This window comes from Vulpes lagopus, chromosome 14, assembly GCF_018345385.1.
Source record: "Vulpes lagopus strain Blue_001 chromosome 14, ASM1834538v1, whole genome shotgun sequence".
Classification (NCBI taxonomy): Eukaryota; Metazoa; Chordata; class Mammalia; order Carnivora; family Canidae; genus Vulpes; species Vulpes lagopus.
This window is the reverse complement of record NC_054837.1, coordinates 13,070,820-13,085,295: the sequence shown is the minus strand read 5'-3', so window position 1 is coordinate 13,085,295 and position 14,476 is coordinate 13,070,820. Positions and strand designations below refer to the sequence as shown.

Below are 14,476 nucleotides of genomic sequence, written 5' to 3'. Positions count from 1 at the left end.
TAGTACATATATGCCACTTCCTAGAGTTCCAGTTTCAAATATTTGGGGTCTGGGCAAGGATGGGAAGTAGGCGATTTAAAAATTCTTATACTGAAACAAACATCCGAGTATCAGAAAGCCAAGTAAAGATGCAGCCTGTTTTGAAGGTGAAATGTCTATGTCCAGAACCCCATAGTGCTTGTTCACTTGTCCTTCCTTCATCACAATCAGAGGCACTTCTCAGAGGATTCAGAACCCACTCTGTGCCCTGTGGCTCTTTTACAATCCCCTCAAAGAAGGGTGGAGACTCAGAGAGGTCTGAGGCCTTCCTCGGGTTGCACAGCCTGGAGGTGGCTGATCCCAGATCCTCCCCCATTGACCCCAGCCCTCAGGTACTTGCCACCATATTACCAGGCTGTGGTAATTTACCCCGAGACACCAGGTGAGGAAGCCACAGGCCCTTCCCACATAGAGGAGACTGGCAGTGGCAGGTTTCAGGCCAGGCTAGGGAGAGTGGACAAGAACTTCAGGGAAGCCCCTGCACTGGGCTCTCAAGGGCGCGTCATGAACTGGTTGTGATTGATCTGCCCTCCAAAGGGACTGTTTTAGTTGGGGTGTGTTTGGCTCTGAGGAGTGGGAAATGACTGAATCCTACTCAAATCAATGGATGTTTGCTGAAAAAACCCAGTCTATACCATCCCAGGGGCAACCAAGGGTGAGAGAGAAACGGAAGTTGGGACTCCGAGTTCCCTTCCCTCCACTGTGCTCACTATTCTCTTTGTCTTTCCAATGTCAACTTCAGAGTGTGGCTGTAGCAGTGACTCTGTCACTTTCCAGTTCAATTCCCCAGCCCCCTCTTGCTTTTTCAGGGTCCAGGGACACCTGGCCCAGCCCAGCCCACCTGCAGATTCTGGGCCAGGTGTCCAGACTGGCATAATGTGCTGGGACCATAAGAAGGGGTGTGGTGAGAGCACTGTCATGTCTGGTGCAGGGCCCCATAGTAAGAGACTGATAAACAAAGGCCCTTCCTGGGGACTGGGGACCAGGTTTGTGTCTAGCCTGCATTTAGCTTAGACCTCCAGACAGACCACTTCCCCTTCCCCTCCATGAGATGGCGCCAGGGTTTGCTTAGCATGCTCATGCCTGTGAGATTGTATCACTGATGGAGGCCCTAGCAGTGAAGTGATTGATGCAGTGATGAGAGGAGAGGTGCAGCCCAGTTGCCAGAAATGGGTTCTTCTCCTGCTCCTGGTGCTTCCCGGAGTCCCTCCCGTAATCACCCACTTCCCATAGCAGGTTGGGACTCCAAAGAGCAGCAATCGGATCTGAGGGATTTGAGTCTGTGGGAAAGGAAGGCTGCTCTGGGCAGGTCTGGGCTTTTGGATTGACCCCAAGGACAGTGAAGAAGCCCACTGCCCCCATTTTTGCACAAGGTAATATCCTGTGGAGAGTCTTGCTGCTTACAAGTCAAGGCGGGTTAAAAACTGAGGCTCTGTAACCCAGACATAGTCTGAATCCCTCACCAGCACTCAGGCTGCACAACCCCTGCTTTGAGCTGTGCCCTCAGCCTCCCCCTTACCCCCCACTGCAGTGTGGGCAGCTCCCTCCATCCCACCATGGCCCACTCAGGCCTCATCTTGATTAATGCTCATTATTCATAGCCCACCCCTTATGAGGCAGGGCAAGTAGGAGCTGCTTTGTGGCAGTCTTGGAGGAGTTGTAAACACTGCCTACCACTCCCTGCTAACTCAGCACTGAGAAGGTCAGGGTGTTTACTAGTTTTTAATTTATTATTATTTTAATTAAAGGAAACTTCCTGGAAGATTGACAAAATCTCAAAAAGAATATAACCCTTAGGTGGCACTGACTCCTCCTCTTCAGGAAATACGGAGGGAGGGAAGTTGCCTCCTTGGCTGCCTTAGTTTCTCTCCCACAACCCTTTCTGGAGAAACCCTGTCTAAAAACCCTTTATTTTAGTCCTTGATCTGGAGATCCTTTGCCTTACAATCTGGGCTATTAAGCAGCTATTTGTAGGCTCCAGCAGGCATCGGAATCTCCAGAGGCAAATGGAAAAATTCAGATTCCTGGGCCCACCAGAGAGCCTGGGATTCAGCAGGTCTCCCGTGAAGCTGGGGGCAGGTGTGGGGGGAGGACACAGATCTTGTTCAGTGATTATGAGGGGGCTTGGGGTACACTTGTCATCCCGCGGTCTGACCACGAGGGGGCGCCGCGGACCGAGCTAAGTGGTTGACCTTTGAGGTCCTGTTCCTCCGGACTGGCTGCTGTCATCAGGACTTGCTGGCAGACAGCAGGCTAAGGGTGAGCCGTGTTCTGGTGGGCAGCTTCCGCGGGGAAGGACGCCCGATGTCAGGAAAGAGGCTTGCAGCTGGCAGTGGGCACCTGCCTGCGCCAGGCATTCCACCTTGGTCCTTGCGCACTGGGACTCGAGCTCAGAGACTCCAGGGTCCATCCCGGAATCCCAATCCGCTTGTTCCGCTCTGGCGTGCGCGGTTTACCCAACCCTGAGCTCAGAGAGCATCTGTCGTTCAGATGGGAAAGCAGAGACCCAGGCAGGGGCAAGGGCTTAGTGGCAGCTGCTCTGGCTCCCAGCCCACCCAGGGCTCTTTGTCCTGCTAGGGCTGAGGGCAGAGGGCAGACCCCAGAAAGACCAGCTATTGAGTCAGCTGAGTGCCCAGGGGACGGGACAGGGGCTGCTGGCCAGGGATAGATGCTGGCTGGTACCCCACTTCCACAAATGTGGGTGGCCTTGGTGATTCAGTTTCTCGGTGCCTGCCTAGAGGGGGCTGGCCCTGGGCTGGGAGAGGGAGGAAGTGCTGGGAATAGGGAAGGGCTATGGAGGGGCCTTAAGGGGCCCGGTGCTCCAGCTCCTCCACATGCTGAGGTCCCAGGGAATCGCTGTGGCCAGAGATCGGGCGACCCCAAGATTGGTCCTGGGATGAGGGAGGGTCCCTGGGTGGGGGTCCTTGAAGATGCAGTCTCTTGTAGCTGGGGCTTTTATTGGGTTCCCTCAGAAGGCCACCGCATTGTCCCCGCCCAGTGTTGGTCTCCATGGGGGGCTTGCCTTGGCGCGGGGTGTAGAGGGGCCGATCCCGCACCGCATCTCCATGGGGGGCAGCGGGGACAGGCAGCGGGGCCCCTGCGCCGGGGGGCTCGGCTGGGGGAGGCCCTGCGGGGCGGGTGGAGGAGCGGCTGGGAGCGGGCGGCGTGGGGCGGGGCGAGACATCCCTCCGGCTCCGGGGGCGGGGCCCGGCCGGGGGCGGCGCTGGGGGCTCCGCTCAACTTTCCGGGTGCGGCGCGGGCGGCGGCGGCGGCGGCGGAGGCGGGGCCTCAGAGCGCGGGGCCTCGCCCGCCGGGCCGGGGGCGCTGCAGCCTGGCGGGAGCTGCCGCCCGAGCCGGAGCCGGAGCCGCAGCCGCAGCCGCAGCCGCCGCCCGCGCCGCCGCGAGCCGGAGCGCCCGGGAGCCCGAGCCGGAGCCGCAGCCGGAGCGCAGGCCCCGCCGGAACCAGCCGAGCCCAGCTCGCCGCCTGGCACCGGCCGAGCGCGGGGCGGGGTGTCAGCTGGCGCCGGGCCTGAGCGCACGGCCGAGCCGCGACCACCGGACACCGCCGGACGCCCCGGGAGCTGGTGCCCCGATCGCCCTGCCAGGCCTGGGCCCGGCCGAAGCAAGCAGTAGGTCGCGGGGTCTGGACCGAAGAGAGAAAGGAACGAAGACTCCATCTCCTCTTGGAGGGGCTTAAAAGCGGGAAGGAGAGTGGGGACTTCACCTGGGACTGGGCAGAGGTGCCGCAGCCTCCTAGGCCAGGCTTGAGCCCCGGAGAGCCCGGCACCCCAGCAGCGCGGCCTGGGTTCTGCCCTGGCTGAGCCAGGGACACGGCATAGCTCCTGGACCTTGGCTGGCACAGGCCTGCCACAGAAGCAGTGCCCTCACCTGTCTGAGGCGGGGCCCAGGATCTGGGGAACTGGGATCCGGCCTGGCCCACAGGGGGACTCTGGTGGCCCAGAGCTGGTCACTGGGGAGCCATCCTCCTGCCCCAGACCCACTGGTACGGATGTGTCGCTGCCCACTGGAGCACCATGACGGCAGGATGACCTCAGCCGGGGCAGTGGCAGTGGCTAGTGGTGCTCGGGTGGCTGGGTCCCCTGAGTGGCCCCCTGACACCCCCCGGACCCTTGGGCAGCCTGGCCGGGCCCGGGTGGCAGTGGCAGCACTGGTGTGGCTGCTAGCGGGAGCCAGCATGTCGAGCCTCAACAAGTGGATCTTCACCGTGCATGGCTTCGGTCGGCCCCTGCTGCTCTCAGCACTGCACATGCTGGCAGCAGCATTGGCATGCCACTGGGGGGCACAGCGCCCCATGCCCAGCCGTACTCGCCGCCAAGTGCTGCTGCTCAGCCTCACCTTCGGCACCTCGATGGCCTGTGGTAATGTGGGCCTGAGCGCGGTGCCCCTGGACCTGGCACAGCTGGCCACCACTACCACACCACTGATCACACTGGCCCTGTCAGCCTTGCTGCTCGGCCGTCGCCACCACCCACTACAATTTGCCGCCATGGGTCCACTCTGCCTGGGGGCTGCCTGCAGCCTGGCTGGGGAGCTCCGGACACCTCCTGCTGGCTGTGGCTTCCTGCTGGCTGCTACCTGCCTCCGTGGCCTCAAGTCCATTCAGCAGAGTGAGTGCCTGGGTCACTGGCTGAGAATGTGGGGATTGGGGTAGGCGTGTGGCCTGGATGTCCCTGTGAAGAGTATGGCTATTATCCCATTTTCTAAATGAAGAAACGGAGGTCCATGACTTTGGAAGAGGCAGAAATGGAGGCTCAGAAAGGGCAGAGAATTCTGGGCCCCAAACTTAGGCTCTAGACCCCAACCAATATTTAGTAGTTGCCATTGATCTCTGTCTCATGTTTTGTCAAATCGCTTATCTTGTTGCATCTCTATACTGCTCTGATGAAGGAAGTCACTATACTGTCCCCATTGACAGGTAGAGAGATTTGCCCTAGGTCATGTGGCCTTGAGCAGCAGAGGCAAGACCTGAACCCAGGCAGTCAGACTCCATGCTGTCCATGTGATGTGGTGTAAGGCTCTGGACCCACAGGAACACCAGATCATGGGAACCCAAGAGAGAGAAAGAGGGAGGGACCTTGAGCTGGGATTTGGAAGGTGAAGGATTTGGTTAAGTCTGGAGAAGGGCTGATATTTACTGGGAGCTGCAGTGTAACAGGCCCTATGCTGGGTGTTGACCTTGAATTGCCATGGCAACCACAACCTTCTTTCTCATTTGATGGTCCAAGGAACTGAGACCTAGAGTTCATGAATTTGCCCCACCTGACCTCTAAAGAAATGAGACAGGGGGGCTCTGGGCAGAAGGTGATGTGGAAGCTCCAGGTTGAGACCCTGCTAAATCACTGAGGGTAGAAGATGCCTTCCTCTCTGTCTTACCAAGGGGCATCTGAGTCACAGTGCCCCCACTCCCCCCGCCTCAACCTAAGGGAGATGTGGGGGAGGGCAGGGTGCCCAGTTGGTATGGAGAGGCCTGGGATCCAGCCACGCCTTTGCTCATACTTGCTGGTCAACCTTGGGTCTTATCTGGGCCTTAGTCTCCCTGTGTGTGTTCAGAGGAGGAGGTTTGGAGTTGATGGAGTTCCAGGGGCCTCTTGCTCTCTCTCCCTTCCAGCTCTGAGATCTGTGACCCAGGCCTGGGAGGAGGAGGGGCTCCAAGGATGCTAGGCTGGGGTTGGGGGCAGCCTGCAGGAAAGGGAAGGTGGAAGTTAGAGCTCAGGCCTGTCCTGGCATCTTCAGAGCCAGGACTCAGAGGCCCTGTCCCCGTCCTCCTGGGCCCTGAGACAGGACCAAAGCTCTGTTCTATTTTTGCCCTCCAGTTACATGAGAGCTGGTGGCTGAGCTTGGGCCAGAGCTCTGGGCCTAAGTCGGCAGTGGGAAACCTGACCTCTTGCCCCCCCACCCCCACCCCAGGCAGGGTCACAGCCTCCAGGCCTACAGCACGCCTGCTTCTCACCCAGGCCTCAGGCACAGGGGGTGCCTGGTGTTGGTCTCTTTCTTGGCTTCTGCCAGCTACCTCCTTCTCTCCCAAGTGTCAAGCACCTGGCCCTTGAGGTGGGTTGGGTGCTTCCTCCAGTCTCCTACTGCACCCTCTGCTTCCCATCACAGCTCTGAATGTCTGTATTGTAGCCACTTGGTTACCTATCTGCATCCCACCAGATAGGAGCTCTGAGAGGGCATGAATGGCTTTCGGCCTCTCCACCTCCCCAGCACCTGGCCTGAAGCCTGGCGCAGGCAGGTACTCCCTTAAGTGGTTGGGTTATTAACGGCTCTGATGGCAGAAGTGGCAAGCTGGTTAGGCTACGTGGATGCCATGGATGCTAAGGAGGGAGCTTAGGAGGCTGGAGGCCCCACCAGCCGAGATGGGAGCCTGGCAGAGATGGGGAGGAACAGACTGGAGCCAGGAAGTGAGATGGGGTTTTGATAAGATGGGGTTTCTACTTCCAGGGGTGCATTTTCAGACTAGAGTGTAAACGGCAGGTACCAGCTCCTTTCCTGAGAGCAGACTCGAGGGGGTAGGGGTGAGAGTCCAGGCAGAGGATTACCCAGGCAGCCGAGGGCAGGACCAGTAGCTTCTTTCCCACCTGGGCCACTTGCAGGCCCATGGTGGGGCTACACTCACAGAAAGGGTGGGAAGTGAGGTGCCAGCTTGCTGAACTTGCTTTCAGCTTTACCCACCTGCATCCGAGAGCAGCCTGACCTGATCCCTGCCTGAGCTCTCAGGCTGGTGGCGAGATGCACTCAGAGGCAGAGACTATACTGGTGGGAGAAAAGTTCTAGAATCAAGGTGGGCACAGGTGTGGGGGCGGGGTGGGCAGTTTCTTCTTCCTGGGAGACCAGAGGAGAGGGCATTCTGGGAGTGGGAAGCAGGCCTTGCTAGGGCACGGATGTCAGCCAGCAGGAGCGGCAGGGAGGATCATGACAGCTGCCGTGGTGAGCGGTTGCCACTGGGCATCAGGCCCTGAGCTCAGCACCTTGCACCCTCCTGTGGTGGGGGGTGTTGTCACACATGAGGACACAGGCTGACATGCGTGATATTACACAGCTAGTGCAGGAGCAAAGAAAGATGGAACAAGCCAGCAGCCGACGGAACAGAGGGTCTAGAGAACCTTTGTCTGTAGGGGCAGAAGCCTGGGTGCTTTCAGTGCTGAAACAAAATTGCCCTTAGAGGAGGAGAGGTTGAACTAGAGGGTTTGGTGGGGCTGGCAGGGGAGGGATCATTATGGGGACAGGAAATGGAGTAAGTGGCCTGTGGCAGAGGATCACTGCTCTTTCCCTGGAGGGCCGGAAGGGGAGGCAGAGGGCTGGGTGGGATGCAGAAGGGGCTGGGGGTGGTGGGGAGGTTAGGACCCTCCTGCCTGGCTGCCTCACGGTGGGCGAAATTCACCTGAACACCTTCCCGTGATGGGACCTCTAATGTATAAGCCACATGCTGCTTGTAATAGTGCTAAATTTGGAGTGAACGAGCAGGAGGCATTCCAATTATCTGTTCATTTCTAGAAATGCTTGAGCTAGAGGGACTGTTGCCTAGAGAACAAAGCCAAAACATCAAAATGAAACCGAGAGAGAAATACGGTTTTCCTCTCCTGGCCTATGAGTAAGCACCCCTGTGGCTCTTTGGAAATCGTGTGTCAGAAAATGCACAGAGGCTCCAAGAGCCCTGGGAGGGGGCCTAGATCAATTACTCATCTCTCTCCACTAAAGCTTGGAGAGGGCCCCAAAACAGCATCACCAGGGTGCAGATACTATCGTTTCACTGGAGCGCTGTCTGACTTTGAAGGTGGGCATTGCTTCCTTTGTGAACAGCTGTGTCATAATATGTCTAAGCACACACACGCACACACACACGCACACACACATCTGCAAGCTGGTAGGATCCTCTTTCCATGCAAAACTAAAAGGCTTCCTCTTAGTCCTGGATTCATCTTGACAAGCCTTCGTGTTAGTAGCAAAAGATGCTGCAGATCAGTTATAAACAGTGAGTGACAGCCAAGTGCAAACAATGACTTTCTTATTCTCCCATCATCCCAGGGGTCATAAGTGAATGAAGCAAAGAATGAACCTACCATTTGACTCCAATTTATTATTATAAAACTTTTTTTTTTCTTCTAGTAACTGGCAGAGCTGACCTTCTGCTGGTCTGTCTGCCCTATGGTGGTGGGAGCTGCAGGGTGGGGTAGCGGGTGGGTGAGTAAGGCCTGAGACCAAGAAAGGTGGGTCAGGGTCACTTGGCACAGGGCCTTCCGAGCTGGTTAAGAACCAAAGAGATTTTTCTCCAGGGCCTGGGGAGCCCCCGAAGACTTTGGGGGGGTGGGGAACCACTTTTGTGTTTATTGATCATTTGGCTATCACAAGCAGATGACTATTTCAGCATGTGGAAGGTGGTTTGAAGTGGATGATAACCGGCTTATTTATTTACCTTTTTTTTTTTTTTAAGATTTTATTTATTTATTCATGAGAGACACAGATAGGGAGAGGCAGAGACAAGCAGAGGGAGAAGCAGGTTCCATGCAGGGAGCCTGACGTGGGACTCGATCCCGGGTTTCCAGGATCATGCCCTGGGCTGCAGGCGGTATTAAACCACTGAGCCACCAGGGCTGCCCTTTATTTACCTTTTTACATTTAGAGAGCACTCACCTTATAGAGGCTTTCTAAGTGTCATCTATTTTAATATTTACAACAATGCTACGTATTAGGTGTTCTCACCCAACGTTGCAGGTGACACAGAGGTTAAGTACAGGTCACAGTCCAGGTGATGTGACAGGAGTCTTGACCTTCGTGTTATGGAGCAGGAGCCAGTAATTCTGCTGAGGGGTTGAGGCAGGCTTCCTGGGTGCTGGGCCCCGGAGCCCATGCTGGGTCGGCCAGGTGGGGGGGGTTGTCTCCCTCTGGGTGCTGATGGCTGCTGTCCTGGTTGCAGGTGCCCTGTTGCAGGAGGAGAGGCTGGACGCGGTGACCCTGCTGTACGCCACCTCGCTGCCCAGCTTCTGCCTGCTGGCAGGTGCGGCCCTGGTGCTGGAGGCCGGAGTGGCACCCCCGCCCACTCCTACCAACTCCCACCTCTGGGCCTGCATCCTGCTCAGCTGCCTCCTGTCCGTGCTCTACAATTTGGCCAGCTTCTCTCTGCTGGCTCTCACCTCTGCCCTCACCGTCCACGTCCTGGGCAACCTCACTGTCGTGGGCAACCTCGTCCTGTCCCGACTCCTATTTGGCAGCCGCCTCAGTGCTCTCAGCTACGTGGGCATTGCACTCACCCTTTCAGGAATGTTCCTTTACCACAACTGCGAGTTCGTGGCCTCCTGGGCTGCCCGCCGGCACCCCTGGCGGAGGGACCAGACTGGCAAAGGTCTTTGAGACCTAGGGGAACACCTGGGTTCCCTGGGACGGACCCTAGCCTGAATCCAATGTTGGCCAGTGGCCATGGGAAAAGTAGAGAGCCGGCAGCCACTGGAGCCAAGGGAGAGAGGGGGGCCTTCTGGAAAGGCCACCTTGGAGGCTCTGCCTCCCAGAGAGAACCACTTCCTGTCCCTGCCTGCCTCTCCTCACAGACCTCACTCACCACTGGATGGTGGGTCCAGACCTGGCACAATCACTGTGCTTGTCGGACTGATTATTATGATTAGCATCAACTACTACTGCAAAAATTGCTGGCCAAACTTTGAAAACCTCACCATGTTCTGATGACGACGATGATTCTTGGCGATTGCACAATCCCTCCAGGAAGTGGGGGAGGCAGCTAGGGGGCCCCAGGAAGGGCTTCTTTGTTGCTGGGATCCCCTGGGGAGTGGGGTCATCTGTGCCAACTCCAGGCAGCTGCTGTAGCCTCACCCTTGGGCCCCCCAATTTTGGGTCTTCCATCCTCAAATAAACTATTTTTGCTTGTATACCTGTGTCATTCCTCAGGGTTACAGCCAAGGAAATACAGGGAGAGCTCAGAGCCCCCTGGCCGCTAGCTGCTCCCCCAGAAACGAGGACATCCTCCCTTGCCCATCATGCCCTGTCTGGGTCCCCTTCTCTAAAGTCCCTCCACTGGCCGGGCTGCCATTGCTCATTTTCTGCATGGTGGCGGTGGCTTCCTCCCTGCTCTGCTCTGGCTTCTCCACTCCACCTTCCACACAGCTCTGGAATTCTCTTTCTAAAACACACAGCTTCTGGGGCTCTATAGTGCTCTGGGGACAAAACAGAACTTCCTGCCCCAGACCACAGGACCCTCAAGATCTGGCCCCTGCGGCCTCACCTGGCTCCTATTTTGCTTCTCTTCTCCTCGGGCTCCACCTTCCATCCTCAACACCTTCCTTCAGGCACCCAGCCCAGGAAGGACAGGCGCAGGGTTTCCTGGCCCTGGTCTCCACCCAGGCTGGCCTTTCGGAGGGGAAGTGGGCTCAGGCTGAGTCACTCACTACCCACCCTGCCTGTGACTCAGAGATGCCGCTGGCCCAGCCCTGTCCCTGTGCAGCCTGGGCATTTCCAACCTCCACTCTGAGGCCTGGCCAGACAGGACAGATTAGATGTCTCTGGGTGCAGAGCCTCATTAGTACTCAGGACCCTTTCTCTTTCAAGGGAGCTCATTGCCATAGCAGGAGCCTCCCTCTCGCACCTGCGTCCTGGTTCCTGGGCCCCCATGGAATGCTTGGCTGAAGGGTGAGCCTGCCCCACTGCCCCCAAGCCCTGTCCGATCAAAGCCAGCCCTTGGTGGTTGTAGGGGAGGGCAGGGTGAATTGGAGTCATGCTTGACCTGGGTGCTGGCTTGTCATCAGACTTAGAGCTATCCAGTATTGAGGAGATTCCCTCTGGGTTGGGCTTATATCCTTTCTCACAGTGTGACCTGTTTGGCCTCTCTTGGTGTCACAGCATCACCAGGAGTGGGCATTGCTCGAATCACTGGTGGGAAGGGCTTAGCAGGTGATTCCCACCCAGGCCACTGCCTCTTAAGGCTCTGCCTTTTACTAGTTGTCTCAGGCAAGTCACTCCGCCTCTCCGAGCCTCAATCTTTGTACCCAGTCCTTGCTGGGAAGCCTCTTCAGGATAACAGACGTCACTTTCCTTGGGAAGCGCTTTCCTACCCTTACCACTGCCCTGCTCCAAGCGAAGCTGACTTGAGAATCACAGCGAAAGGTCACCCAAGCTCCCCACACTTCAGGCAGGGCGCTGAGCACATCCCATTGTCAGAACTAGTCGACCAGAGCCAGACCGGGCTCTGGAAGGGTCAAGGCAGCTGTCCTGCTCACCGCTGTCTCACCAACACCAGCACAGTACCTGGCAGGGGTAGAGTGGGCGGAAGAGAATACTAGTCAAGAACAGGGAGTCGGACCTGGGTTCAAACCCCCAGCGTGTCTAAGCTGTGTGACCCCAGGCAAGGGCCTTCTCCTCCTGTGCCTCTGTGTGTTCAGTGGGCACAGCAGTAGAGGACCTAACCCTGTCTAGCTCTGGGGGGCTGCAGTGGGCTAACGTATGGCAAGTGCTTAGCAATAGTGCCTGAAACCTAATAGGTCCTCAAGAAATGTCAGCAGAGTAACAACAGAAACCCCAAGGGGTTCCTCAGCTTCCCCCAAAAGCTTTTCATACTAGCCACTTCCCTCCTACCCAGCCTTCCATCCACATTGAGAGCCCCCCAGGACTTGCTCTAAGAGCACAGTGGGAGGGATGCCCCAGCTCTCACCCTCTTGCCCGGGCTTTGGAGGAAGCTGGGGAGGCTGGGTCTGTGCTGGGCATCCTGCCACTGTGGATTCAGAACAAAGCTCCTGCCTTGTCTTAGCCCCAGCTGCGAGGGGGCCCCTCCCTACCTCCCCAGGGGGCCCTTGGATTGTCATTCCAGGGGCCAGAGCAAACAAGGACTCTTCTTGCTCTCTGCTCTGTTCCCAAATCAGCTCAGGGATGCCAGAAGCTCCACCATCGAACTGCCCCTGCTCATTTGCCAATACTTCCTGGAAAGAACACAAAACACAGTGGAGAGCCATGGGAGATTTTGAGCAGGCGAGCCATGATGTTCAATAAATGTTTCTTGATAGTGGCCCTTTAGTTTGGTCTGGATCCGACATGGAGGGGAAATTGACTGGAGGTAGCGAGATCAGGGAAGAGGTAGTATAGGTCCAGAGGACAATGGGGACAGTGTTGTGGGCACAACACAGAGTACCAGCAGTTGTATAGATTTGGGGTAACAAACTATCCCCAAATCTTACAGCTTAAAGCAACATGCATGAGTATCTCACAGTTCCTGTGCATTAGGTATTTGGGAGTGGCCTAGTGGAATAGTTCTGGACGTCACCCACAGCTGTAGTCGTAGGAAGGCTTGACTGGGGCTGGAAGGTCCACTTCCAAGAGATGGGTCATACACATGGCTGTTGGCAGGAGGCCTTGGTTCCTTGCCACATGTGCCTTTCCACAGGGCATCTTGAGTGTCCTCATGACATGGTGGTAGTTGGCCTCTATCAAAGTGAGTGAGAAAAAAAGCAAAGAGCCACAATGTCCTTTGTGACCCAATTTCAGAAGTCACACTCCTTTCTCTAACATCTTCATTTATTATGTAATTCTAGTACTGTCATTTCTCTGAGATGGGTCAATCCTATCCAGTATGGGCCCTCCAACTTTGACTATCCTAAGGGCATGAATACCAAGAGGAGGGGATCTTTGAGGTTAGCTCAGGCTGGCCACATCAGTGAATGTTTGTTGAATGATTGAGGGGCACACAGCTTGGGGCCATGGGGCCTCCTGCTCCAGGTGGGACTTTGTTTGCCGCACCTCTGCTGTGGGATCCTGTCCACAGCGGGCACTTGGCAAATGTTTGCTCAGAGAGGGCCGGAGGCTGCTTTCTCTTTTCCTCACTTGCAGACAAGAGAAAGTCTGGGCTCCTTGGTCTGGTATTTGAAGCCCTGGATGCTCTGATCTCCAAGCCCATTCCCCATGATTCTTCAGCTATACGAGGCCACCCTTGCTCCCTGTGCCTGATGGAACCTTCCAGTATCTAGGCCTTCTCCTGCCCCCTCCTGACAGCCACAACCATCATGTGCCCCTCCCTCCTCTAATCACTGCCAGCATCCCAACTGGGTAGATTCCAGTGCAGGAGTACCTGCTGCCTAGACTGGGCATTTCACTTTGTATGTAACTTTGTTTGGTGTGAGAACCCTGTCCATGCATCTTATGTTGGAACCCAATATCAAACAAGCTGAAGCTGAAGCACCTTAGCTAAACCAGGAAACCCCTCACCACTGAAGCACATCTGCCAAATTTCCCACAAGCCCTGTTTGAAAGCCACAAATCTAGTTTAATCCTTGTCATACATATAAGGAGCCCAAAGAGGAGGAGGAACCAAGATGAAGATCTTAGTCTGTTCAGGCTGCTATAACAAAATGCCATAGGCTGGCTTGCTTACAAACAACAGAATGTTTTTTAAGGTTTATTTATTTATTTGTTAATGAGAGACACAGAGACAGAGAGGCAGAGAGACATAGGTAGAGAGAGAAGCAGGCTCCATGCAGGGAGCCCCACGTGGGACTCGATCCCAGGTCTGTGGGATCACACCCCAGGCTGAAGGCAGCGCTAAACCGCTAAGCCACCGGAGCTGCCCTAAACAACAGAAAATTATTTCTTCCAGTTCTGGAGCTCAGGGTGCCAGCATGATGGGGCATGGGGCCTCTTCTGGGTCACTTTTTTGTTTCCTTACATGGCAGATGGGGCAATGTGCTCTCTGGGGCCTCTTTTAGAACACTAATCCAATTCATGATGGGTACACTCTCATGACCTCATTCATTATCTCCCAAAGTCCCTACCTCCTAATACCATCATCTTGGGCGTTAGGTTTTCAGCATATGAATTTCAAATATTCAGGCCATAGCAAAAATCTGATGCAAAGGGGGGAGCAGCAGGGCTAGGACTTCATCTCCTAATTCTTGGGATCCTGCCATTTCTTGCTCCATGCTCTGCTCTAGAGAACAGAGCCAGCTGTGAAGTTATGGGGACCTGTAGGGTCTGGCCCAGGAGCATCTGCCACAGAAGTTGCCAGCCGGGTATCCCCCACCCAGCTCAGTCTGCAAATATATTTTTTTCAGGGGAAAAGCATTACAAATGTTTTGTCAAGGGGACATCTAGAAACATTTGTGGCAAGAGGCTTTTACATGTGTTGAAAGCTTTCTGCTCTTGGGTGTCTCTTGGCACCTTTGGGAGGTGGGCAGCATGGTGGCTTACTCTAGGTCCTCTGAGACGCAGGCACCAAGATGGAAGGAAAAGTGCAAGGGTTTTATGAGGGCAAACATTTGTTTTTTTTTTTTTTTTGTTTGTTTTTTAAATCTTTTTTTTAAATTTTTATTTATTTATGATAGTCACACACAGAGAGAGAGAGAGAGGCAGAGACACAGGCAGAGGGAGAAGCAGGCTCCATGCACCGGGAGCCTGATGTGGGATTCGATCCCGGGTCTCCAGGATCGCG

The 14,476-nt window shown here is 55.8% G+C and overlaps 2 protein-coding genes across 4 annotated transcripts in view; one reads left to right on the top strand and one right to left on the bottom strand.

Moving 5' to 3' along the window:
* Window positions 1–3,328: 3,328 nt before the first annotated feature.
* Window positions 3,329–9,938, top strand: SLC35E4 (solute carrier family 35 member E4). The gene is made up of 2 exons (XM_041728514.1): window positions 3,329–4,667; window positions 8,975–9,938. Exons 1-2 carry the CDS (start codon window positions 4,049–4,051, stop codon window positions 9,406–9,408), a joined length of 1,053 nt encoding a protein of 350 aa, XP_041584448.1. The 5' UTR covers window positions 3,329–4,048; the 3' UTR covers window positions 9,409–9,938.
* DUSP18 (dual specificity phosphatase 18) overlaps window positions 9,932–14,476 on the bottom strand; it is a 19,168-nt gene continuing 14,623 nt past the window's right edge. The window contains exons 3-4 of one of the 3 annotated variants that reach the window (XR_005983718.1): window positions 12,324–12,479; window positions 9,932–11,310 (exon numbers count right to left, since the gene is read on the bottom strand). The gene's annotated coding sequence lies outside the window, so the exon portion shown is untranslated. Of the gene's footprint in view, window positions 11,311–11,865; window positions 11,979–12,323; window positions 12,480–14,476 lie in introns of those variants that run through there. The other 2 variants (XR_005983719.1, XR_005983720.1) reach the window with 2 other exon arrangements.

Excerpts from the sequence above, each read along its gene's own strand:
- SLC35E4 (XM_041728514.1), top strand. The coding sequence starts at position 4,049 with ATGTGTCGCTGCCCACTGGAGCACCATGACGGCAGGATGACCTCAGCC. Across the intron at positions 4,668-8,974 it reads CCTCAAGTCCATTCAGCAGA|GTGCCCTGTTGCAGGAGGAG; the intron begins GTGAGTGCCTGG and ends TCCTGGTTGCAG.